This window comes from Manis javanica, chromosome 8 (genome assembly GCF_040802235.1).
Source record: "Manis javanica isolate MJ-LG chromosome 8, MJ_LKY, whole genome shotgun sequence".
NCBI lineage: Eukaryota > Metazoa > Chordata > Mammalia > Pholidota > Manidae > Manis > Manis javanica.
Window position 1 is genome coordinate 75,856,154 of NC_133163.1, and position 24,867 is coordinate 75,881,020.

The following is a 24,867-nucleotide window of genomic DNA, read 5'->3' on the forward strand; positions in this document are numbered from 1 at the left end:
AATGCCAATTATTTTCATTTGTTGGACTCAGAGGCCACTCTGGGCCATATGATGTGTTTTAAGCTTCTTTTAACCTATAAATCCCCTCACTCCATTTCATTCCTTGTAGTTCATTGTTGAAAAGATATCAGGTTTGTCCTGTAGAGTTTGCCATACTGTGGATTTTTCTTATTGTGTACTTCAGAAGTACAATTTTCTGTCCAAATTTAATAAGCTGCATCTGACATGGATGGACCCAGGGCAAAGGAACAAAGCGTCAGTCTTTGGATAACCTTTTAGGACTCCCACTTTACTTGGGAAAGCCTTGATTTTTACAACATTGATTTCTTTCACCCCTCTGATACTAAGGCCCAGTGCTGAGTACGACTTCCACCTCTCTTTAAGCACTTGCTTTGTACCTGGGCAATCACACTCACTTTCATTCTGTTCTTGGCACCCAGGAACCTTAGCATTTGTAACCCAGCTCCCTCTGGAAGTCTCTGTCATTGAAAGAATTTCACCCAGTTCCAATGTTCTTCATTTCTCTAGGACCAGGAGAATTCCCTTCATTTTGCAAGGGGCATTTAGCATCCCTGTGACTAGAAAATCTGCCTATCAACCTGCCTTTGAACTGCAAGGAGGAGCTGTGTGTGCTGGAGGTCCAAACAGCTTTTTGAGTTCAGTGTGGCCTCATGCTTACCAAATGCACAGCTTCATTTCCTGATTCTGCCAAGTTGAGGACAGAAAGTGTGTCTAATGGCTTGTGAAAGAAACCATAACTTCAAATTCAAATAAAAGCTATTTTCTTATGATCATGCTTGTCCCTGTTCCCTCCTGCCTCTTTCATTCTCCCTCTCACTCTCCTGCCCAGCTACATAGAACAGAAGCTCCTGTGTTAAAGAAAGTGATTTCCCACAACACTCTCCTCTCTGCCTGCTCCCTGTGACTTATTATTATTACTATGACAGTATCATGGACCATCATAGTAATTTCTACAATAATTAACACTCTTTTCCTAAAAAGGAGGGGTAGCTAAGTAAGTGTTAGGAACTCAAAAAGGGTGGTAGCCTAAGTTTTCCTGTGAGGCTAGTAAAAGTTTGGAAAGGGCTATTCAACAGGAACTTCCTAATTAAATCTCTACATTTACAAGAGGATTTATTCATTCTGTGGTAACAGATTCAGAGAAGTTAACAACTTGCTTAACAACATATAGAATTGTTTGTGTTAAGCTCTAAAACCAGTATAATATCCTTTCTGCCTGCTAAACAGCTCACTAGAATGCTACCTCCATGAAGAAAGAAATCATGTCTGTCTTGTTTACTGTTTCCCCACTGCTTATCATAGAAACTAAGCACCTTGTGAATGAGTGAATAAACTATACTTAAGTTTCCCAAACTGGGATACATACTGTGCTATATAAAATCACAAGTCAAAATAGGCATAATTAAATGAGATGTTAGTTCTGATTTGTTTGTCTTGTGGATTGGTTTGCATAACTAACAATTCGAAATTTTACTTTTAGATTAAATCATGTTATGAATAGTAAATGTGCATAGATTTTTTAAATAAAAAAGGACTACATCAAAGTCATTATGCACTCAAACAGAACTTTTCACCTGTACCCCAAAGTGTCTCATGTTCCTAGATGTTTCAATTTTAATACAGAAGCTAGAAATTCAGTTTTTAATGTGATGTATGATTTTTAAACGTTGACAACTAACTCAGGTTTTTCAAAAGTTGTGTGAAGAAAAAAAAATCTTTGCTCCTGAGCTCCTGCTGTAACGTCTATAAACAAAAATATATGTTTGGACAAGAAATAGGCACAGGACATGAGCGGATGGATGTTGGTACCATGGCAACTGTTATTCTGGCCCCGGCTGCTGGAGGGGAAAGGGAAGACAAGGGACTCGATAGGTTAGCATGAATTCTCTCTTTAAAAAACATTTCCCTTCTGTAGGCAGCCTTTATATGAGAACAAAGATTTAGATGCTTTTTAAAAATCATAATCATGTCACGAAAAGAGAGAGGTAATTTGAGGAACATCTCAAATCTATTCTGTTGTGCAAGAGGTTATTAGTATAATTACCTGGAATTTTTTTTTTTTACTTGAATTGGCTAGTTTATTTCATCAACAACTTTGTGATTGATTCAGTTAAAGATTTTATGAAAACCTGGGCAGACTGTGAAATAATCATACAGTGTATATTATTCTTTTGAGTTTCATTAGTCTATTTGGATACTTGAGCATGTATATTACAGAATATAAAGTATGGATGGTTAGGTTGGGAATCAGCTTGTATTCAGCTTGTTTTCTGAAACTTCAAATACTATAAACAATACCTTGAGAAATCAGTTGTATTATTTTGAGCCATTAACTCTGTGAAGCAACTATTTCATATATGACACAATGATTTGATTATCTCCTACTCACTCCTGATTTCTTTGAGGTAAGTAAAGCAGAATTTACCTGGAATTTAAGATTAAGTCAGGCAGTCTAAATTTTTTTTTTGAGAGAGCATCTCTCATATTTATTGATCAAATGGTTAACAACAATGCTCACCTGTGTTAATGCTCAGTGCACAATCATTAATCCATCTCAAGCCTACTTCTCATCAGTCTCCAATCTTCTGAAGCATAACGAACAAGTTCTTACATGGTGAACGAATTCTTACATAGTGAATAAGTTCTTACATGGTGAACAGTACAAGGGCATTCATCACAGAAACTTTCGGTTTTGATCATGCATTATGAATTATAAACAAACAGGTCAAATACGAATATTCGTTTGATTTTTATACTTGATTTATATGTGGATCCCACATTTCTCCCTTTATTATTATTATTATTATTATTATTTTTAATAAAATGCTGAAGTGGTAGGTAGTCTAAATTTTTGTTCTGTAATCTATTGACTTTTTTTTTGTCTTGATCTGACCCTTAAAGAGACTTTTATTACGACCCCAGTCCATCCAAATTATATACTATAATTGATTATGTGTGATAAATGAAGGGACCTAGATTTTATTTTATTTTATTTTTTTTTTGAGAGGGCATCTCTCATATTTATTGATCAAATGGTTGTTAACAACAATAAAATTCTGTATGGGGGGGTCAATGCTCAATGCACAATCATTAATCCATCTCAAGCCTAATTCTCGTCAGTCTCCAATCTTCTGAAGCATAACGAACAAGTTCTTACATGGTGAATGAATTCTTACATAGTGAATAAGTTCTTACATGGTGAACAGTACAAGGGCATTCATCACAGAAAGTTTCGGTTTTGATCACGCATTATGAATTATAAACAAACAGGTCAGCATGAATATTCATTTGATTTTTATACTTGATTTATATGTAGATCCTACATTTCTCCCTTTATTACTATTATTTTTATTTTTAATAAAATGCTGAAGTGGTAGGTAGATACAAGATAAAGGTAGAAAACATAGTTTAGTGTTGTAAGAGAGCAATTGAAGATGATCAGGTGTGTGCCTGTAGACTATGTGTTAATCCAAGCTAGACAAGGGCCTTAAAACATCCACGAATGCAGATTTCTCTCAAAACATGGGGGGTGAGGTTCTAAGCATCACCACTGTTGATCCCCAATTTCTCACCTGATGGCCCCCCTGCGACTGTGCCTGTCTTAGGTTGTTCCTCCCTTGAGGAATCTTGCCCATCTCTGGCTAACCAGTCATCTACCGGGGCCATACAGGGAGATGTAAAGTTGGTAAGTGAGAGAGAAGCCATATTGTTTGAGAAGGTTAGCTTTTTACTTCTTTGCAGATTTATGCCCTGTGGCTTCTATGCCCAGCACTTGTCTCTAGGTATCTTTACTGCCTGGAGGAATTATGATGCTCGGTAAATTCGATATGAGGTACGAATTCTATTTAAGGGTTGTAATTAGGAAGGAAGAAGAAAAGCTATAGAGGTAGCATATGGAAGAAAACATGGGAGGATTGATTATTTCTTTGCCATATCTTCTTGTAGAGTACCTTAAGCATGTATAGGTTTTAAACTACTAACTACCTTGCGCACACATATTAACATAATAGGAATACAGTGACATAAACTAAGCAAATCTATAATTACCATCCATCTCCAGTGAAGCCAAGAAAACCAGTTAGGCACCCTAGGCATTTGTGAGAATTTGTCTATGATATGATGGATATTGTCCAACTGTACTTGAACCGTCTGAGAGAAATCAGACAAATTAAAGCAACCCATTTCTGGGATCTGTTCACATCCCATATGTTCTTTTAACCGTAGATAGTCTATAGTAGTAAGATTTTGGAGCGCTACAACTTGCACCCCTCCCAACTCCTGGTTGAGTTCCAACAGTACAGATCTGGTCAAATTCGTTGTCTCACTGCATGCACATGCCAGCCTAGACATCTCCCTCCTCATTCCAGCGGCAAGTCCAGGAAACGGTGGGATGGACGCAGCCACAACCGCAGCATCACCCGGATCCCTGTGGAGGCTTTTTAGTGATCATCCCCTGGCACGAGTCCTCCAGAGAGTTCTGATGCCAGAAGCTCCTCCTCATATTGTATCTTAGTTCATTTTCTGGGTAGCCAAGCTAGGCCTTGATCTTCTGCATAGAAACAAACAGACCCTTTGCCCACACATTGACATGCCCTCTATATCACTGTGTAGAACTCATTGGAGGTCAGCACACAGGAACTTCTTTTTTTTTTATTTTTTTTATTTTTATTAAGAGAAAGGAATAATATCAGAAAAGAGTACCTCCATAGCGGATCATCTGACACCCTTAAGTGATCAAAATTAAGGCATATTTAAAGCATGCGTTAATCTTTAATTTACTAATAGTTTTATCCTATCAAGGAGTAACCCCCTTTTCTTTCTTTCTTTCTTTTTTTTCCTTTTTTTTAAATCTTTAATCTACACTTACATGAAGAATACTATGTTTACTATGCTTTCCCCTATAACAAGTCCCCCATAAAAACCACATTACAGTCACTGTCTATCAGCATAGCAAAATGTTGTCAAATCATTCCTTGTCCTCTCTGTGTTGTACAACCCTCCCTCCCCTTTCTTCCTCCCCAACTATGCATGCTAATCTTAATACCCCCTTTCTTCTCACCCCCCATCCCTCCCTGCCCACCCATCCACACCAGGTCCTTTCCCTTTGGTACCTATTAGTCCATTTTTGGGTTCTGTAATTCTGCTGCTGTTTTGTTCCTTCAGTTTTTCCTTTGTTCTTATACTCCTCAGATGGGTGAAATCATTTGGTATTTCTCTTTCTCCGCTTGGCTTATTTCACTGAGCATAATACACTCCAGCTCCATCCATGTTGCTGCAAATGGTAGCATTTTCCCTCTTATTATGGCTGAGTAGTATTCCATTCTGTATATGTACCACAACTTCTTTATCCTCTCATCTACCGATGGACATTTAGGTTGCTTCCAATTTTTGGCTATTGTAAATAGTGCTGCGATAAACATAGGGGTGCATCTGTCTTTCTCAAACTTGATTGCTGCGTTCTTAGGGTAAATTCCTAGGAGTGGAATTCCTGGGTCAAATGGTAGGTCTGTTTTGAGCATTTTGATGAACCGCCATACTGCTTTCTACAAAGGTTGAACTAATTTACATTCCCACCAGCAGTGTAGGAGGGTCCTCTTTCTCCACAGCCTCGCCAACATTTGTTGTTGTTTGTCTTTTGGATGGCAGCTATCCTTACTGGTGTGAGGTGATACCTCATTGTAGTTTTAATTTGCATTTCTCTGATAATTAGCGATGTGGAGCATCTTTTCATGTGTCTGTTGGCCATCTGTATTTCTTTTTTAGAGAACTGTGTTCGGTTCCTCTGCCCATTTTTTAATTGGGTTATTTGTTTTTTGTTTGTTGAGGCGTGTGAGCTCTTTATATATTCTGGACGTCAAGCCTTTATCGGATCTGTCATTTTCAAATATATTCTCCCATACTGTAGGGTTCCTTTTTGTTCTATTAATGGTGTCTTTCGCTGTACAGAAGCTTTTCAGCTTAATGTAGTCCCACTTGCTCATTTTTGCTGTTGTTTTCCTTGCCCGGGGAGATATGTTCAAGAAGAGGTCACTCATGTTTATGTCTAAGAAGTTTTTGCCTATGTTTTTTTCCAAGAGTTTTATGGTTTCATGACTTACATTCAGGTCTTTGATCCATTTTGAGTTTACCTTTGTATATGGGCTGAGACAATGGTCCAGTTTCATTCTCCTACATGTAGCTGTCCAGTTTTGCTAGCACCATCTGTTGAAGAGACTGTCATTTTGCCATTGTATGTCCATGGCTCCTTTATCAAATATTAATTGACCATATATGTTTGGGTTAATGTCTGGAGTCTCTAATCTGTTCCACTGGTCTGTGGCTTGGTTCTTGTGCCAGTACCAAATTGTCTTGATTACTATGGCTTTGTAGTAGAGCTTGAAGTTGGGGAGTGAGATCCCCCTTACTTTATTCTTCTTTTTCAGGATTGCTTTGGCTATTCGGGGTCTTTGGTGTTTCCATGTGAATTTTTTAATTATTTGTTCCAGTTCATTGAAGAATGTTGCTGGTAATTTGAGAGGGATTGCATCAAATCTGTATATTGCTTTGGGCAGGATGGCCATTTTGGCGATATTAATTCTTCCTAGCCATGAGCATGGGATGAGTTTCCATTTATTAGTGTCCCCTTTAATTTCTCTTAAAAGTGACTTGTAGTTTTCAGGGTATAGGTCTTTCACTTCTTTGGTTAGGTTATTCCTAGGTATTTTATTCTTTTTGATGCAATTGTGAATGGAATTGTTTTCCTGATTTCTCTTTCTATTGGTTCATTGTTAGTGTATAGGAAAGCTACAGATTTCTGTGTGTTAATTTTGTATCCTGCAACTTTGCTGTATTCCGATATCAGTTCTAGTAGTTTTGGAGTGGAGTCTTTAGGGTTTTTTATGTACAGTATCATATTATCTGCAAATAGTGACAGTTTAACTTCTTCTTTACCCATCTGGATTCCTTGTATTTCTTTGTTTTGTCTGATTGCCGTGGTTAGGACCTCCAGTACTATGTTAAATAACAGTGGGGAGAGTGGGCATCCCTGTCTGGTTCCCGATCTCAGAGGAAATGCTTTCAGCGTCTCGCTGCTCAGTATAATGTTGGCTGTGGGTTTATCATATATGGCCTTTATTATGTTGAGATACTTGCCCTCTATTCCCATTTTGCTGAGAGTTTTTATCATGAATGGATATTGAATTTTGTTAAATGCTTTTTCAGCATCTATGGAGATGATCATGTGGTTTTTGTCTTTCTTTTTGTTGATGAGGTGGATGATGTTGATGGATTTTCGAATGTTGTACCATCCTTGCATCCCTGGGATGAATCCCACTTGGTCATAGTGTATGATCCTTTTGATATACTGTTGAATTCTGTTTGCTAATATTTTATTGAGTATTTTTGCATCTACATTCATCAGGGATATTGGTCTGTAATTTTCTTTTTTGGTGGGGTCTTTGCCTGGTTTTGGTATTAGGGTGATGTTAGCTTCATAGAATGAGTTTGGGAGTATTCCCTCTTCTTCTATTTTTTGGAACACTTTAAGGAGAATGGGTATTATGTCTTCTCTGTGAGTCTGATAAAATTCCGAGGTAAATCCGTCCAACCCTGGGGTTCTGTTCTTGGGTATTTTTTTGATTACCGTTTCAATTTCTTTGCTCGTAATTGGTTTGTTTAAGTTTTGTGTTTCTTCCTTGGTCAGTCTTGGGAGGTTGTATTTTTCTAGGAAGTTGTCCATTTCTTCTAGGTTTTCCAGCTTGTTGGCATATAGGTTTTCATAGTAGTGTTTAATAATTCTTTGTATTTCTGTGGAGTCTGTCGTGATTATTCCGTTCTCATTTCTGATTATGTTGATTTGGGTTGATTCTCTTTTTCTCTTAATAAGTTGGGCTAGAGGCTTATCTAGTTTGTTTATTTTCTCAAAGAACCAACTCTTGGTTTCGTTGATTTTTGCTTTTGTTTTATTCTTCTCAATTTTGTTTATTTCTTCTCTGATCTTTATTACGTCCCTCCTTCTGCTGACTTTAGGCCTCATTTGTTCTTCTTTTTCCAGTTTTAATAGTTGTGATGTTAGAGTATTCATTTGGGATTCTTCTTCCTTCTTCAGGTGTGCCTGGATCGTTATATACTTTCCTCTTAAGACTGCTTTCACTGCATCCCACAGAAATTGGGGCTTTGTGTTGCTGTTGTCATTTGTTTCTATATATTCTTTGATCTCTATTTTGATTTGTTCATTGATCCATTGATATTTAGTAGCATGTTGTTAAGCCTCCATGTGTTTGTGAGCCTTTTTGTTTTCTTTGTAGAATTTATTTCTAGTTTTATACCTTTGTGTTCTGAAAAATTGGTTGGTAGAACTTCAATATTTTGGAATTTACTGAGGCTCTTTTTGTGAGCTAGTATGTGGTCTATTCTGTAGAATGTTCCATGTGCACTTGAGAAGAATGTATATCCTGTTGCTTTTGGATATAGAGTTCTATAGATTTCTATTAGGTCCATCTGTTCTAGTGTGTTGTTCAGTGCCTGTGTGTCTTTACTTATTTTCTGCCCGGTGGATCTATCCTTTGGGGTGAGTGGTGTGTTAAAGTCTCCTAAAATGAATGCATTGCAGTCTATTTCCCTCTTTAGTTCTCTTAGTATTTGTTTCACAAATGTTGGTGCTCCTGTGTTGGGTGCATATATATTTAGAATGGTTATATCCTCTTGTTGGACTGAGCCCTTCATCATTATGTAGTGTCCTTCTTTATCTCTTGTTACTTTCTTTGTTTTGAAATCTATTTTGTCTGATATTAGTACTGCAACCCCTGCTTTCTTCTCACTGTTGTTTGCCTGAAATATGTTTTTCCATCCCTTGGCTTTTAGTCTATGCTTGTCTTTGGGTTTAAGGTGAGTTTCTTGTAAGCAGCATATAGATGGGTCTTGCTTTTTTATCCATTCTATTACTCTGTGTCTTTTGATTGGTGCATTCAATCCATTTGCATTTAGGGTGACTACTGAGAGATATGTACTTATTGCCATTGCAGGCTTTAGATTTGTGGTTACCAAAGGTTCAAGGTTAGCTTCTTTAGTATCTTACTGCCTAACTTAGCTCACTTATTGAGCTGTTACATACACTGTCTGGAGATTCTTTTCTTCTCTCCCTTCTTATTCCTCCTCTTCCATTCTTCATATGTTGTGTGTTTTGTTCTGTACTCTTTTTAGGAGTGCTCCCATCTAGAGCAGTCCCTGTAGGATGCCCTGTAGAGGTGGTTTGTGGGAAGCAAATTCCCTCAGCTTTTGCTTGTCTGGGAATTGTTTAATCCCACCATCATATTTAAATGATAGTAGTGCTGGATACAGTATCCTTGGTTCAAGGCCCTTCTGTCTCATTGCATTAAATATATCATGCCATTCTCTTCTGGCCTGTAGGGTTTCTGTCGAGAAGTCTGATGTTAGCCTGATGGGTTTTCCTTTATAGGTGACCTTTTTCTCTCTAGCTGCCTTTAAAACTCTTTCCTTGTCCTTGATCCTTGCCATTTTAATTATTATGTGTCTTGGTGTTGTCCTCCTTGGATCCTTTCTGTTGGGGGTTCTGTGTAATTCCGTGGTCTTTTCGATTATTTACTCCCCCAGTTTGGGGAAGTTTTCAGCAATTACTTCTTCAAAGAGACTTTCTATCCCTTTTCCTCTCTCTTCTTCTTCTGGTACCCCTATAATACGAATATTATTCCTTTTGGATTGGTCACAGAGTTCTCTTAGTGTTGTTTCATTCCTGGAGATCCTTTTATCTCTCTCTATGTCAGCTTCTATACGTTCCTACTCTCTGGCTTCTATTCCTTCAATGGCCTCTTGCATCTTATCCATTCTGCTTATAAATCCTTCCAGGGATTGTTTCACTTCTGTGACCTCCTTCCTGACATCTGTGATCTCCCTCTGGACTTCATCCCATTGTTCTTGCATTTTTCTCTGCATCTCCGTCAGCATTTTCATGATTTTTATTTTGAATTCTTTTTCAGGAAGACTGGTTAGGTCTGTCTCCTTCTCAGGTGTTGTCTCTGTGATCTTTGTCTGCCTCTAGTTTTGCCTTTTCATGGTGATAGAGATAGTTTGCAGACCCGGTATGAGTGACAACTGGGAGAGCTTCCCTTGTTGTTGGTTTGTGGCCTTCCTCTCCTGGGAGAATAGCGACCTCTAGTGGCTTATGCTTGGCAGCTGTGCACAGACAGGGCCTCAGCTACCTGCCCGGTTAGTTTGGAGTTTATCTCTGTTGTTGCTGTGGGTGTGGCCTGGCTGGGGCTGCTCCTCCAAAATGGTAGAGCCCCATTGGAGGGGGAGCGGCCGGGAGGCTATTTATCTCCGTAAGGGTCCTCTGTGCTCCCTGTTACCCAGGGGGTTAGAGTGCCCAGAGATCCCCAGATTCCCTGCCTCTGGGCTAAGTGTCCTGTTCTGCCCCTTTAAGACTTCCAAAAAGCACTCTCCAAACCAAAACAACAACAGCAACAATGAAAGTGAAGAAAAAAAAGGGGGGTGGAAATGCACGATTTTCTTTGTCCTCAGGCGCCGGTCTCAGGCACCCGCTCACTGGTCTTGCTGCCCTGGTTCCCTAGTATTGGGGTCCGTGTCCCTTTAAGGCTTCCAAAAAGCACTCGCCAAAAAAAAAAAAAACCGCTCCCGTTTCTTTGTTCTCCAGCGTCAACCTCAGCCACCCGCTCACTGGTCCTGCCGCCCTGTTTCCCTAGTATCCAGGACCCCATGCATGCACTGTGTCTGCGCTCTGGTCCTGAATCCTGGGGCTGGGTGTTCAGCAGTCCTAGGCCTTCTTTCTCTCTCTGCTGACTCCTCTCCACCCGCCAGGGACCGGGGGAGAGGTGCTCGGTCCCGCAGGGCCAGGGTTTGTATCTTACCCCCTTTGCGAGGCACTGGGTTCTCACAGGTGTGGATGTGGTCTGGATGTTGTCCTGTGTCCTCTGGTCTCTATTTTAGGAAGGGTTGTCTTTGTTATATTTTCATAGATATATGTGGTTTTGGGAGGAGATTTCCACTGCTCTACTCATGCCACCATCCTGGCTCCACCCTCCAATTACCTGGAATTTTTAAGGAGCCCAAACTTACAAATTCCTTCTACCTCATTGAGTAATGATACCATTTTGTGAGAAAAATCAATGAAGGCACTTTTATTACAAGCAGATTAAGCATTCTACATGCTAATAAATGCCTAAATGTATGAATGGTTTCTGAAGATTTAACAACTAGGTGGAATCACCAATTTGGTCTAAGGATAGGTAATTTTCCCACTTCAATAAAAACCAACACAAGATTAACAGATTTTCTTGTTGCTGTTTTTTTTTTTTTTTTACAATATTTAATATGCTGTGTATTCTATCTCAATCTATACTAAAGACTAGAGCATACATACAGTGTATATATCTAGACATTCTATATGAATTGAACTAAGGTTTCCTCACCAAACCTCAGCTGTGCTGACACAGCCCTGCCTCTTCCTCCTCAGGGCCCTCTCATGCTGAGGATTAGTAAGGCTCCTACAGGCACCCACTTCACTGTGGCCTCTTCCAGGGCACAGAAACACGCTGCTGAGTCACTGAGCTGTGAGGCTGTGATGGTGAGGCTGATGGAGCTGGCTGGTTTCTGGAAGTTCAGAAAATACTGGCTCTGTGTTGCATTCTGCTCATTGTAAGACTCCTGACCAATAAGGAAAATCATTTCCCCACTTGGTGTTTGTTTGTACCAGAATAAATTATAAGTATAACTACTAGCTTCATAGGCACAGTCCAAGGTTACATCCTCCTTCTCCAGCACAGAAATGGCAGGCTGGGCTTGAGCTACCTTCTGGGACATGCTGGATCCTGCAGGAAAGATGAAAGAAACAGACGATCTTTGTAACCATGAGGGTCTGAGGGATGAAGTGGCTGAGGCCCCAGCACTCTGGATACATCGCCCATTATTCCTCGCTTTGAGCCGTCATCAGACTGTCTCTCCCCACAACCTTTGAACTGAGCAGAGCTTGAGTCCTGTGTTTGTGGCCATCCTTACTGAGACAGCCAAAAGCTAAGACTGCCCTCAACACACTGGCGATCGGCATGTTGGCAGCTCTTCCCTTGAATGAAATGTCCTCTGTTCTATCTCAAATCCAGATTTTCACTCTGCAGTTGGTGCTCAAGAAGTTCAGTCAGAGTTTCTGGGCTGGGTGATGCCTCTGCCCCCGTACAGGAAATAGTGTCAGCAGGTTGGGACAAGTTTGCCTGTGTTATGCCACATGCTTCCTGTGTAGGTGGGAAATGCTGGACTCTTGGGCAACTAGGTTGTCTAATTATAATTTATCAGACTAGAACTAAACAATGCTAAAATTGAATCGTGTGCAGTTAATTCTTTTTTAAAAGGTGAGACTTTCATAGAATACAATTTATTATGAACAATGGCAGATACAGGGGAGAACAGTTATGCATCTTTTGGTCTCATACATGCCTCCTTTTCTCCTGAGAGATTGAAGGTAAAAAGTCATCATGGGGTCTTGGCTCTGTAACAGGAAGGCAAAAGCCTTTAGTCTCACTCTGTTCCAACCTTGCATGGAACCCAGTTAAAGTTACATGAGAAATACTCTGTTGTTAATGAGTGATTTCACATAATGTTTCCTGAATCACACATTCTATTAGGAGTATATGCCATGTTAAATAACAGCAGGAAAAAACATACGTGTATAATGTGTACACACATTGTGTGTGTGTGTGTGTGTGTGTGTGTATATATATAAACAAAAATAAATTGAGAAAATTCTACTCAATGCCTAAGAATTCCTAACAGGAATTCCTATTATACCTCAATACATATATTTCTGAAATACCCCCTTCTCTTTCAAACCACACGTTAATTTTGGTGACATTTGGGAAAGGGAAAACCCTAAAAATATACAAATGTGGAGCCAAATCATTATAAAAACAATAGAAATCCTATTTAAAATACTAGGCATTTGTTCTTTGCATCATAGTCAATAAACGCTTTGCAGCCTTACATATCAGGACTTATGTTTCACCTCTCTAAATATAGAGAACACGTATTTCCAATAAGGTTCATCAAAATTTCAAATGTTTTTCTTCATAAATCAGATAATCCCACAGTCTTTCTCCTCACGGCTTCACCGGGTAGCTTTACTTTGAAAACCCTAGAAATTCCTGATGCCACTAAAACAGACTCTGCTAACAAGGAAGTAGAGTTGAGGCTTTTTTTATAGTAAGAAACTTGCCCCTGATAGTTCTCTGGCTTTGATGCAAATAAATAAAGCAATTGAAAAATCATAGAGAATCAGCGAAACTTCTACATCATATTGACCTAATACCTGTATTTACTAACTGTGTGAAAAAGAACTTGTTTTAGTGAGAAATACACCAAAGAACAGAAATGCTGTGTTATAAACGCTCAATGAGTAGACATATTTGCCATATCAAGTATTTTTGTTTGTATTTGGAAACTATAGTTCCTATTTCCATGGCAAATTATATATTCTCCTGAGAACAGCCACTGAGACTCAGCTATGGCTCCTAGAATAGCCAGGCTATTCAGTCAGAGAGCATATGGGCAACTTCATGGTTCCTGAATATGAAGGATGGTGACTGAGTTTTTGGCTTCTATATACTGATTAGAGAGAGTATATAGTTGCCTATGATTGCCAACTGAATAAACTGCAGCTTTAATATTGCACTAGGTTCTTCTTCATCAAATGAAAATGTCAGCAATCATGAAATCTAAGAATGCAATTGTATTCTGGGAAAAAAAAGGACAGATTTCTAGATAGTTCTATTAACCAGTTGTTAAGAATATTGGTTATGCATCAGAGAGATTTAAGCCCTAGCCCAGGTTCTGCTGCTAACTGGCTATGTAATCTTGATTGAGTTCCTTAACATCTCTAAACCTCAGTTTGTCACCTGTAAAATGCAAATTTGGTCATATCTACCTAGAGAGGTGGGAAGGAATTTAAAGTGGTTAGCCCATTGTCCGTAAAACTGTAAGTGCTACAAATATTCAGGAACAAATAGAGTTCAGTGAGTGAATAAAATGAATTGTGGAAAAAAGCCATTATTTTAAAAGCTTGTATGGTATTTCAATACACTGGGTTCTAAAATCCTAAAGCAGGATACTGTCATGTAAACTATATTCCCAACACTTATTAAAATGACTGGCACATAGATGTAGGTGCTTAAAAAGTTTTTTTAAATGTATGTACGTATAGCTTGGAATACTAATATCTCTTTGGTGTAAATTATTTTTAAGGAGTTTCCTCATGTATTTACTCATTTTATATCCATAAATAAATGCTGGTACCAACCAGCAACCTCTAAATCAAAGTACATTAGAGTTTAAAATAATATAGCTACTGTACATGAATGCTCATAGCACCATTCATAATAACCAAAAAGTAGAAATAATCAAAATGCCCATCAACTGATGAATGGATAAAGAAAATATTCATACAGTGGGGTATTCATACAGTGGACTATGATGTGCCATAAGTGTGAAGTACTGATGCATGGATGCACCTGCAGAGGTTATGCCGTGTGAAAGAAGTCAAGCACAAAAGGCCCTTTACAATTGATTCTATTTATAGGAAGTGTCCAGAACAGACAAATCCATAGAGACAGAAAGTAAACTAGTGGATGCCAACAGCTGGGGAAGAGGGTGATGGGAGTGATCGTTAATGGATACAGAGTCTGTGGGAAGGAATGATAGTTACAATGGCACAGCTCTGAATATACTAAAAACCACTGACTTGTACACTTAAAAGGTTGAGGTTTTTTATATGTGAATTGCCTCAATAAAGCTGTTATTTGTAAAGTGATAAAGCTGAAAATCATAACAGCTCGAGTGCTGGAGTGGAAAGAGGACTGGGAGTTAAAGAACCTGCCAATATCAGGACAAACTAAGATTATTATAATATTTCAGTCTTAAAGAGGAAGATGATCTCCATGGAAGCCCAGAGGCAGACTTACCATGAAGCAAGTTAGGCTTATATTTTAAGACCCCTTATTCTCCTGTGCCCCAGAAATTCATATTTATAATTTTATTTTCTTCTTAGAAATCGAAGCAGCATCAGGCCTGGAACACCAGCGGGTGTCAATTCATAGAATCATACAAGGACAAACAAGGCTCAGAGAATTCCAGAATATTAGGAAAAGTTTCTCTTGGCAAGACGAGGGTTTTAGAAAGAGGCACACATTTCTGTTCTGTGCTCCTTTGGTGTGGAGAAATGGATTATTTTAGCCATTTGGGGTCCCAGGGAACAAGAGTCTATATGCATCCTCTTCCCTTTATAATGGACACCTGAATGTTTCCCTGGCTGCTGAATTTGACACCTCTTAGAAGGATCATAGGTACAAATGCAATGATAAAAATAGTATGTTAGGTTACACAGTTATGGTCATACCCAGAATCCAGAACTTCTCCTAGCACAGATCCTTATTTGTCATTATAATGAAAACCTGCCGTGATGACAGGAAGATGTGTGGAAGTGGGTCAGCACAGTGCAAGCAAGACACACCACTGATGCAGTGTTTACTTACTGGACTGTCCTGAAACCGCAGGGCCCCTGACGTAAGGAAAGTTTCATCAGGAAGTTCTCCTCATAGAACTTTCTTAGGCAGCACATTCCTGGAGCAGCCACAAGGAAAGGAAAAGGAGAAGGGAGAATAAAGGTCCCTGTCTGTAGAGGTAGAGTTTCTGTAGGTGAAACTCAGAAATGCATACTATCTTGGTCTGACCTATAAAAACAAAGGACTAGCTTCAAGGTCATTAGTCCATGAACTATGTGCCCTGAGAATTTTCATTAACAGGCTCTGAAATGTTTCAGCATGTACCAACTGAACTGTCATGAAGCAGAGCTAATGTCGTTTCCCAGGAATTACATGCCATCTGGGGGAATGAGACCGGGCAGAAGACCGAGCCTTGTCTGGAGAACAGAGTTCAAACTCCACTTTATACCACCCCCTTCCCTGATTCCTCTTTAGAGTAATCTGAGAATTGAAGGTTCCTGGGCTCTGAGGCACTTTGAGGAGGCTTCCGGCATAGAACACTGGAGAGAGAGAGAATAACACCCTGCCCAGAGCTGCCCCCGTCCAGCTCCTCCAGCAGCACCCCTGGGGTTTGTGCTCGGCTCCCCCTGCAGCCCGCAGCTCTGTGTCTTCCAGGGCGCAGTAGTACACAGCTGAGTCTGACGTCTGCACTGAGGGTTTCTGCAGGTGGAAGGAGCTCTCACTCTTCACAAGACTGGCCTGAAAACCTGTATGCCCTGTCCCCTGGTTTCCTGATGAGCTCTTCAGGAGGAGTTCAAGCTCTTTGTTTCGATACTGGACATACCAGAAAACAGTAGCTGAATAGCTGGTTTGGTAAGTGCAGTTCAAGCTCAGAGGTTTCCCTTCCAGGAGGGTGACAGGGCCTTCAGTCTGCATCATGGAGTCTCCATCGGTCCCCCCTAAAAAAAGCAAAGACTTTGTTATATTGCCTATGTAAAAAGGAGGGTCTCTAGTTTGGTAGGAGTTGAAAAATCAGTCTAAAGCCAAGGAATAGGGCATTTTAGAAATTTTGAATTAATGTTACTTACTCAGTATTAGCAAGATTAAAAGTCCTGAACAGAAAGCAAACAGCATAGCTGGCAGAGAAGCAGTGAAAATTTGGGGGGGAGGATAGACCAAAATTGAAAGGACTGCTCCTCAAGTTGCTTGATACTTTGGAGGAATCTTCTCACTAATTTTAGCTAATGTGTTAAGCAGGACAAACTGCCCGGCTAGATGATGCGGCAGGCTGTAAAAATACGTCTGCTCAGCAATGGAAGAGGAATTGAGTCAGATCGCCAAACGAAGGGAGCAGCGCCCTCTTGTGGTTCCTCTTGTGGTTCCGCTCTGACCCTGCGGCCTACTGTACATCTTTGCTCCCTGGAGGGGAGCTGAAGTTGCAGACATAAAGGGAAATAGGTGTCTGGGTGCCGGGTATGGCTCCAGGAAGGTAGCCCGAACACTTCCTGCACACTTCACAGTGGTGCCTGAGGCGGAGACAGTGGGTAATTCCTCTGTCACCCTCTTTAAAATGCAGGGCAATACAACTCCCTTGCCTCTGGTCCCAGCATCCAATGTCTGTCCACAATGAATATTCAGTTTTAGGTATCTTACAGTGAAAGTGTGAAGAAAGCGTACCTGAGATCTTCTGTGGACATATTCCCTGACTGTTCCCCTGGAGCCAAGGAATGAGCCCCTTTACTTAGAATACCCACCTTCTCTCCCCTACCTTTGCTGAAGTAATTTCTGTTCATTCTTTAAGAACCAATTTTCACACAGTCTCTTTGTAAAGAACTATCCCATCTCTTCAGGCTGATTTAGTGCCCACATCTTTCCCCACTATGCCTTGATACATGTCTACCGCTGTCATTACTACATCATAGTGGAATCACTTGTGTCCTGTTTTTCACACTAGACTTGGTGCTCCTGAAATCAAGAACTTTAATCTTATCAGTGTCAATAGCTAATTTCTCAAAATATACAGGCCATTTGTTCATACTAGGTGCTCAAAAAAAATATCTGGAGAATGAGTGAAAACGAATGAATGGACACGTCTGGTGGGCACAATTATCTTTTTGTGAAGTACAGTCTCTATGAGAGCATATGTCTTAGGCCCCTTGTGTGACCAGCTTCTTCTAGTCAGATCCAGGACCTACATAACAGGTGCCTTTGGTGTTTTTCAAAATTGAAGGAGGTGCAGATATTCAAATATGGAACCACCCTAATATTGACAGGTGCCTTAAGATACATAAAATAAAGTTAGTTGTAAACTTTACAGGCTCACAGGTCTTACACAATTACCAAACCAAACAAAATATAAAATCAATAAAATTCAAATGAAAACAACATGAGGGATAATCATTTGCTGAAACCAAAGAGCTGCTGGTGTACACTCATTAGAATACTACAGATGTTTGTAGTTCGGTAACTCACTTGATTGAAATGATTCAGAGCTTAATGTACTTTTGTCTGAATTATTGTGATGAAAGATTATTAGTATTTTTTACTTTTCCTATTCAAAAATACCCATTTAAATTGCCAGTATACAAATGTAATAATTTAATGGAGCACCTAAAACATCAGCACTAAAAAAAATATATTGTGCATCCACTGCTATTCAAACAATGAATGTGAGTAATAGACTCTCTTCCAATGGAAACATGGCAGTAACCATGGTAACCGGTTTTCTGGAGTTTGTCCTGTAGGTAGTACCATGAGCCATATCATAACCAAAATTTTCTGAACAATTTCCTCCATTTAAACAACTGTGATGACTTTATTTGTAGAGCATCATTATTCTATTTGTCTTTAATTTGATAAAAATGACATAAGGAAGACAAAAATATCAAGACCAGGGGAAGTATTCTAAGTTGGTAATACAGGTGATTAGAAATATGCCTTTATTATTTTATTTTGTTGTCATCACACAAACAACAAATCTAAAATTATTGTATGATTGTTATACCCCAAGGGTTGGGAAATTTTTTCTGTAAAGGGTCAAATAGTAAACACTTTAGGCTTTGAAATCATATCTCTGTTGCTACTACTCAACTCTGCTGTTATACAACACAAAGCAGCCATAGTCAATGAATCAAAAAGCAGGCATTGCTGTTTTCTAATAAAACTTTATTTACAAAAACAGGTGGTAGGTAGGTTTGACCTAAGGGCTCTCGTTTGCCAATCCCTGCTAAACTCCAAGAATTTACCCATAAACCTCTGAAGATCCATGGATTGCAATCTGAGAAACTCAGCCACATTTTCTCCTTTGTTCTTTCACTACAGTGTTATCATAGCTCTTTGCAGAGGCTTACAATGAGGGAAGTGGATTATATAAGTTAATAGATAGAAAGGAGGAAGTAGGAGATTTGTGGATCTCAATTCCTAAGGTATTTGGCTCTAAGGATTCGAGAATGAGAAACACAGATATGGTCCCTGCCATTAAGGGACTCACAGAGTAGTAGTGGAATTAGCTTGTAACTAATAACCAAAGGAATAACAGGAAAACTGCAAGTTTGAAAAGGTGGAGGTCTGTGATTCTAATAGTGTACACTGAGCTTCCTTCAGTTACTAGCCAAGACAGATGGATAAGAAAGAGCAGGCATTTACCAGTTTTACTTTTTTGAAGGGAGGGGAAATAATTTTAGGAAAAGGAAAAGTAGTAAGAAAGTCATCTAAAATTGATATAAAGGAGTTATAGAGGAGGAACAAGGTGCTTTTAAGGAACTTAAATAAGAGACAAAGAGAAAGAGAGAGATTAGGAGCAGAATGTGGAATGAGGCCAGAGAGGCAGCGAGACCCTAAATTGTGCAGTTTTGTGGATCATAGTAAGAAAGTTTCCTTTATTCAAAAAGAAAATGGGGATCCAGGTGACTGACACAGTCATATTTGCACTCGGACAAGATCACTGTCTCTGAGGTGCAAGGACTACATTGAGGAGGGTTGGGGTATGTCAGATGTGCTGGGGACAAGGGTGCAAGGCACTGGGTGGATTTTAAATTAGGATTGTGGAGGTTGATTCAGTTGTGGGGGTCTTGATGTCTTCTGAAAGACTTGAAGGAGGCAAATTTGACAGAACTGAGAGATAGATTGGTTTTGGTATTTCAAAAATGATTAACTGAATTTTTTTAAAAGCTTATGAGTCCTAAGTACCCCAAATTTGAGGGTACATAGAAACTGCGCATTGCCGCTACAATGTCCATTCACTCCCACTTCTTACTAATAGAACCCCAATTTTGATGTGGGTGGCAACATACTGAGAGAAAAAAATCCCAGCCTCCCTTGCAGATGGGAGAGGGGTGGGCACATTGAATAACAGTAGAAGCTGCTGGGCAGCTTTTCTGGAAATTATAGGTTCAGCCAGCATGTGCCCATTGGCCCTTTGACTTTCTCTTTCTTTATGTCTGGAAGGTGTGTAAAGTAGGTAGATCTCTAACAGTTTCTTGAAAGTACAAAAACAACAGTGACACCTTAAGGAAGAGAGACAGTGAGCCAGAAAGACCCCCAGTACCTCACAGCAAGATGAAGCTATCAGGCCAGCCCTGCATATGACAGGACTTCTTTGTGTAAGAGGAAAATAAACTCCACCTCATTAAAAACATTATTATTTGCATTTTTTGTAACATGAAACTGAACCAATCTCTAACACAGATGATGTTTATTAAAAATATAAGCTCATTGTTTAATCAGAGATGGATTAAGCTAGAATGAAGCCTAATATATCCAGATCTTCCTTCCAAGGTGCTCTGAGTGATTCTGGTGGCCCACAGTGATGGTGGCGGCTTAAGGTCTGGACTTGGGAACCACTGCCCTATACAACCTTCCCCTGTGCTCTTCCTCCCTTTTTCACTAAACAGGTACATAAACACAAATGCCGTAATTTTCTCCACAAACACATTTTCAGTAGTATCAAGCTACTAAAAAACTACGTTCAGCATTTATTTATCTCACCAGGAGCAAGAACAAACCGATGGAAAGCTGTTATGTGTTTGAAAAGAGAAGTGCCCATTTTCCGAAAACATTTCAGGACCTGATAGTAGAGAACATAGATCTCTAACTTGGATAGGAGAAAATTAGGACTTTCTTCTAAATGCCCATTTTATTAACAGAGAAACGGAGGCTTAGAATCTGCACAGCTGGGAAATGGCAGAGTCAGATTCAGATCTTTGTGTCTGTTATTGCACAATGTTTCCAGTCCTCAGCTTTATTTCTGTTTCCTATAGCCGAATTAGAGGAATGTAAAAATCACCTCTTGCATCACAAAGACCCACCTAGGTCTCAAGGGGGACAAAGATAGCAGCTGAGATCATCTGATGCAGTGAAGTCCTCCCTCATCCTTCACAGTGCCCAGGACTTACATTTTGTCCTGATAAAATTAGAGCCGGAAAGGTCTTTGGGGCTCCTCAGTCCAAGTCTTTCCTCTCAAGCGCGGCAGTTGAAGGCTGCCGCAGTGATGATAGGCCTAAGGCCACATGGAGGACTGGCAAATCTGAACTGGGCATTGCGGTTTCCCATTGTAAATCTCATGCCCTTTAACCTAGTCCATTGTGCTGCCCCAAAACTCATGAATTTGAGAGGGTCCACCCTCCATGTTGCCACTGTTTGTAGAATCTCCTTTGTGGGAAGACATAACCACTAAGTACCCACTGTTGGACACCCCCCTGAAGCAGCTCTGGCAGAGTTTGTGCAGGGGCTGCCAGTGCTTGGGCAACACTGTGCATCCATTGCACAGAAGTAAGCAGCAGAGTCTGCAGCCTGGGAAACTGTGATGGACAGGGAGCTGCTTTTGCTGGAGGGGTCGAGTGTGACTTGTAGTCTTGCATGACTTTTATGTCTTTCATTTGAACGTATTAAAATCAGCAGGGACAAGCCTCTACCTGTATCTTGTCTATACCACTGCAGAGTAGTTATAGTAGCTTTATAGCTGCAGTTCATGGTGGCATTTTCACCCTCCTGGATGCTCAGGGCCCAGTGATTCTGTTCTCCTTGTTGGCTGTTTACCCCTAGGCAGAAACACAAGGCCAGAGACCAGGAGCCAGTCATTGTATTTTCACTCTCTAATGTTTACATTTCCTTCCATAACTTTCTGTTACATTTCCAAATTTACAAGATGTTGCCCCTCGGTCTAGGGTGCTCTGAACTTTGCTGGCCCTGTTCCCATCACCAGGAGCCCCAACTCACTGGCCATCTGAAGGTAGAGAATCACCAAAGATACTCCCAGAAGTTTCTCATTCTTCCTTACTGGGATCACAGAAGACCCAGCTCTAGGGCCTGGAATGCAGACAAGTTCTCAATCAAAAGAGTCTGATCTCTTTACAGGGTGTTTTATTTAGTCCTTCTGGACCCCACAGTCTCACCTAGTCAATGAGGCAAACTCAATCCTTTGTTTCCAGTAGGCGTGCAGGTGTTGATTTCATACCAGTCTGAGGAGAAAGCGACACTGCCATCTTGTGGCAGCAACGTCATCGTGCTAACAGAACGTGCCCAGGAAAGAGAGAGGGTGCAGGGCAGATTCAGAAGAAATCACAAAGCTATTCCACTCTCACCCTTATCGAACTCCAGTTCTGACCTGCAGGAAAAACAGATACAGTTTAATTCAGGTAATGACTCAACTAAGAAAGAATGTGTGTGGCCGATACTCTGAGAATACCTTGGAGAAGCACTGTTAAGTTAGTTGCCTCTGAAAATGTATGTATGAGCTTCTATTATTTTTTCTAATATGCTTAATGTTTGAATGAGATTACATTCATCAGGATTTTTATTGGCAAGCAACAGAATTGGCTGAATAGAGTGGAAAAGGAATTAATTAATTAATATTTGGTTTACCTCAGAATCTCTAATAAGGTCTGAGAACTGGACTCAGAGGCTGTTGAATCAGGAACAGTCCAAAAAATCACGATGGAGAACTGTTCTTCTGAGCATCCCTGTGGGTATGGGTAAAATTGCAGTATTTCCCGAATCTTTCACCTGGCCTTATCAATAGGTGTTTCCAAAGGGTGGAGAGAAGTAGCCATCTCCATATCAGTAGGTAATTATGATGGCTTATCTGGACCAGCGAGGTTGGGTGGAGCCTCTTCTGCAGCTGGGTCACCAGAGACATGGGAGAGCAGAAGTGGACTACTTCTAAGAAATAAACGGGTTTCTGCCACTTTATTTCTCTCTTTGACTCATTTTGGTTTCAAAGGTATTTTGCCCCAGTATTCCCCCCACCCTCCGGGGGTTACAATCCCTCTGGCTCCCCTTCTGAGCTTCAGATATTGCAGGTTGTGTCTTTAAGGCTCCTAGGAGAGGACACTGTACAGCTGCAAATCCACCACCTCTGCTGCCCTGAAAACTGTAATCTTCATCTGGTTATAATTGCCACCATTCCCAAGAAGAAAGCCCTTCACTTTTGCTTTTTGTGTAAGTCCTGAGTCAAAGTTTAAGAAGGATGCACGTGATTGTTACAGCCCAAATCATGTGCCCATGCTTATCTGCACAGTATGGTGCCTAGGTGAGTGTGTAGTTTGCTAGGACTGCTGCAACAAAATGCCACTGACTAGGTGGCCTAAATTACAAAAATTTATCTTCATGCAAAGGTTTGGTTTCTTCTGTGACCTCACTCTGTGACTTGCAGATGGCCATTAATTCACATGGTCATCCCTCTGTGTCTGCTGTCTACATCTTAATTTCTTCTTAAAAGGACACTAATCATGGGGGAGATTCAAGATGATGGCATGAGAGGTGAGACAGAGAACTTCTCCTGAGACCACATATATTATGTAAATATAGTTAGTACAACTAATCCTAAAAGAGCAAGAGGAAAGAAACCTGCACCAGACTGCATACACCTGGAGAAGAAAGCAGACCTCATGAAACAGCGTAACGTACCAAAGCCATGATCCCGCAGGACCCAAGCCCTTCCACCATCCCAGCTCACTGGTGGGAGGAAGAGAAATGGAGCAGGAAGGGGGTGAAATCCTAGGACTGCTGAACACTCAGCCCTGGAGATCTGCTTTGGGGGCACAAACCTATATTGCATGGTGCTCTGGAGATTAGTGGGGTTGGAAAGCTAACACAAGCAGAATACTTGGAGAGACTGAAATTCCTGCCATTTGTGGGGGACAGGAATCCACATCTGGCCACTCTGGGACAAAGGAAAGCCACACAGTCTGAGAGGCTTCCCAGCAGTGAGAGTGCTGCTAAAGGGGCAGGGTTTGCACAGAGCTTGCTGTGCGGAAGAAGGGTTAGGTTCACAAGGTTGTCTGGGCATGCTCTGAACAGCAGATTGGGAACTTTCAGGAGGTTCAGGCGCTCCATCCCTCTGGCTGGTTACTCAGCTCTGAGGCCCCCCACTGTGATACGCACTCTTCTGTGCTTCCTCCTGGCCTACTAGCACTGGCTTGCAAACTGGCAGTCCCTGACCTGGTGTCAAGCCAGCCAGAGGGAGACCTGCCTATGGCAGCTACAGACACAAAGTACAGAGGCTTACACCTGTGTGTTGGCCCACTGGTTCTGACAGTGGAGACAGGCACCACAGCCACAAGCAGGAAACAGCTCTTTCCTCCCTCCAGGCACCAGTGCTACTCCCCTGCAACCCCCAACATCACTCCAGGGGCTGAGCAGCTCCAGAGACTAGAGCTTGTGGGTGGTAGAGGGCACCACATGCAAATATGAAATGTCAAAAGAAACTGGTTCAAACAAAAATGTCAGAAACACCCAAAAAGGACAAAGTGAAACTGAACTCACCAATCTGCCTGAAAGAGAGTTCAAAATAAAAGTCATAAACATGCTAATGGAGGTACAGAAAAATATTCAAGAACACAGGGACGAATTTAGGACAGACATACAGTCATTAAGAAATTCTGTATCACAGGAGGAGCCAAGATGGCGGCGTGAGTAGTTCAGCTGAAATCTCCTCCCAAAAATATATGTATTTTTGAAAATACAACTATTCCTAAAAGAGACACCAGTGGATACAGTACAACAGCCAGGCTACATCTACATCTGCAAGAACTCAGCATCACACGAAGGGGGTAAGGTACAAGCTGCAGCCTGGCAGGACCCAAGTGCCCCCCACCCCAGGCCCCTGGGGGGAAAAAAGGAGTCAGAGTGGGGAGGGAGTGAAAGGCCAGAACTACTAAACAACCAGCTCTAGCAATCTGCACTGGTAGCGCAGACACACAGTGCACAGTGTGCTCAATATTAGAGAAATGGAAAAGTAAAACCTGTGAGCCGGTCCCCGCAACTGGTGCCCCTGGGACAAAAGAAAAGCAAGTGCTTTTGGCAAGTCTTAAAGGGACAGGGACATCACAGCTGGATAAAGTCATCCCGGCACGCTCAGCCCAGCACCTGG

The 24,867-nt window shown here is 40.8% G+C and overlaps 1 gene segment (V, D, J or C); it reads right to left on the bottom strand.

Annotated features, from left to right (window-relative positions):
* Window positions 1-11,222: 11,222 nt before the first annotated feature.
* LOC108393812 (T cell receptor alpha variable 19-like) lies at window positions 11,223-15,863 on the bottom strand. The segment is given in 2 exon segments: window positions 11,223-11,843; window positions 12,022-15,863. Coding segments are annotated over 2 exon segments (417 nt in total).
* Window positions 15,864-24,867: the final 9,004 nt, after the last annotated feature.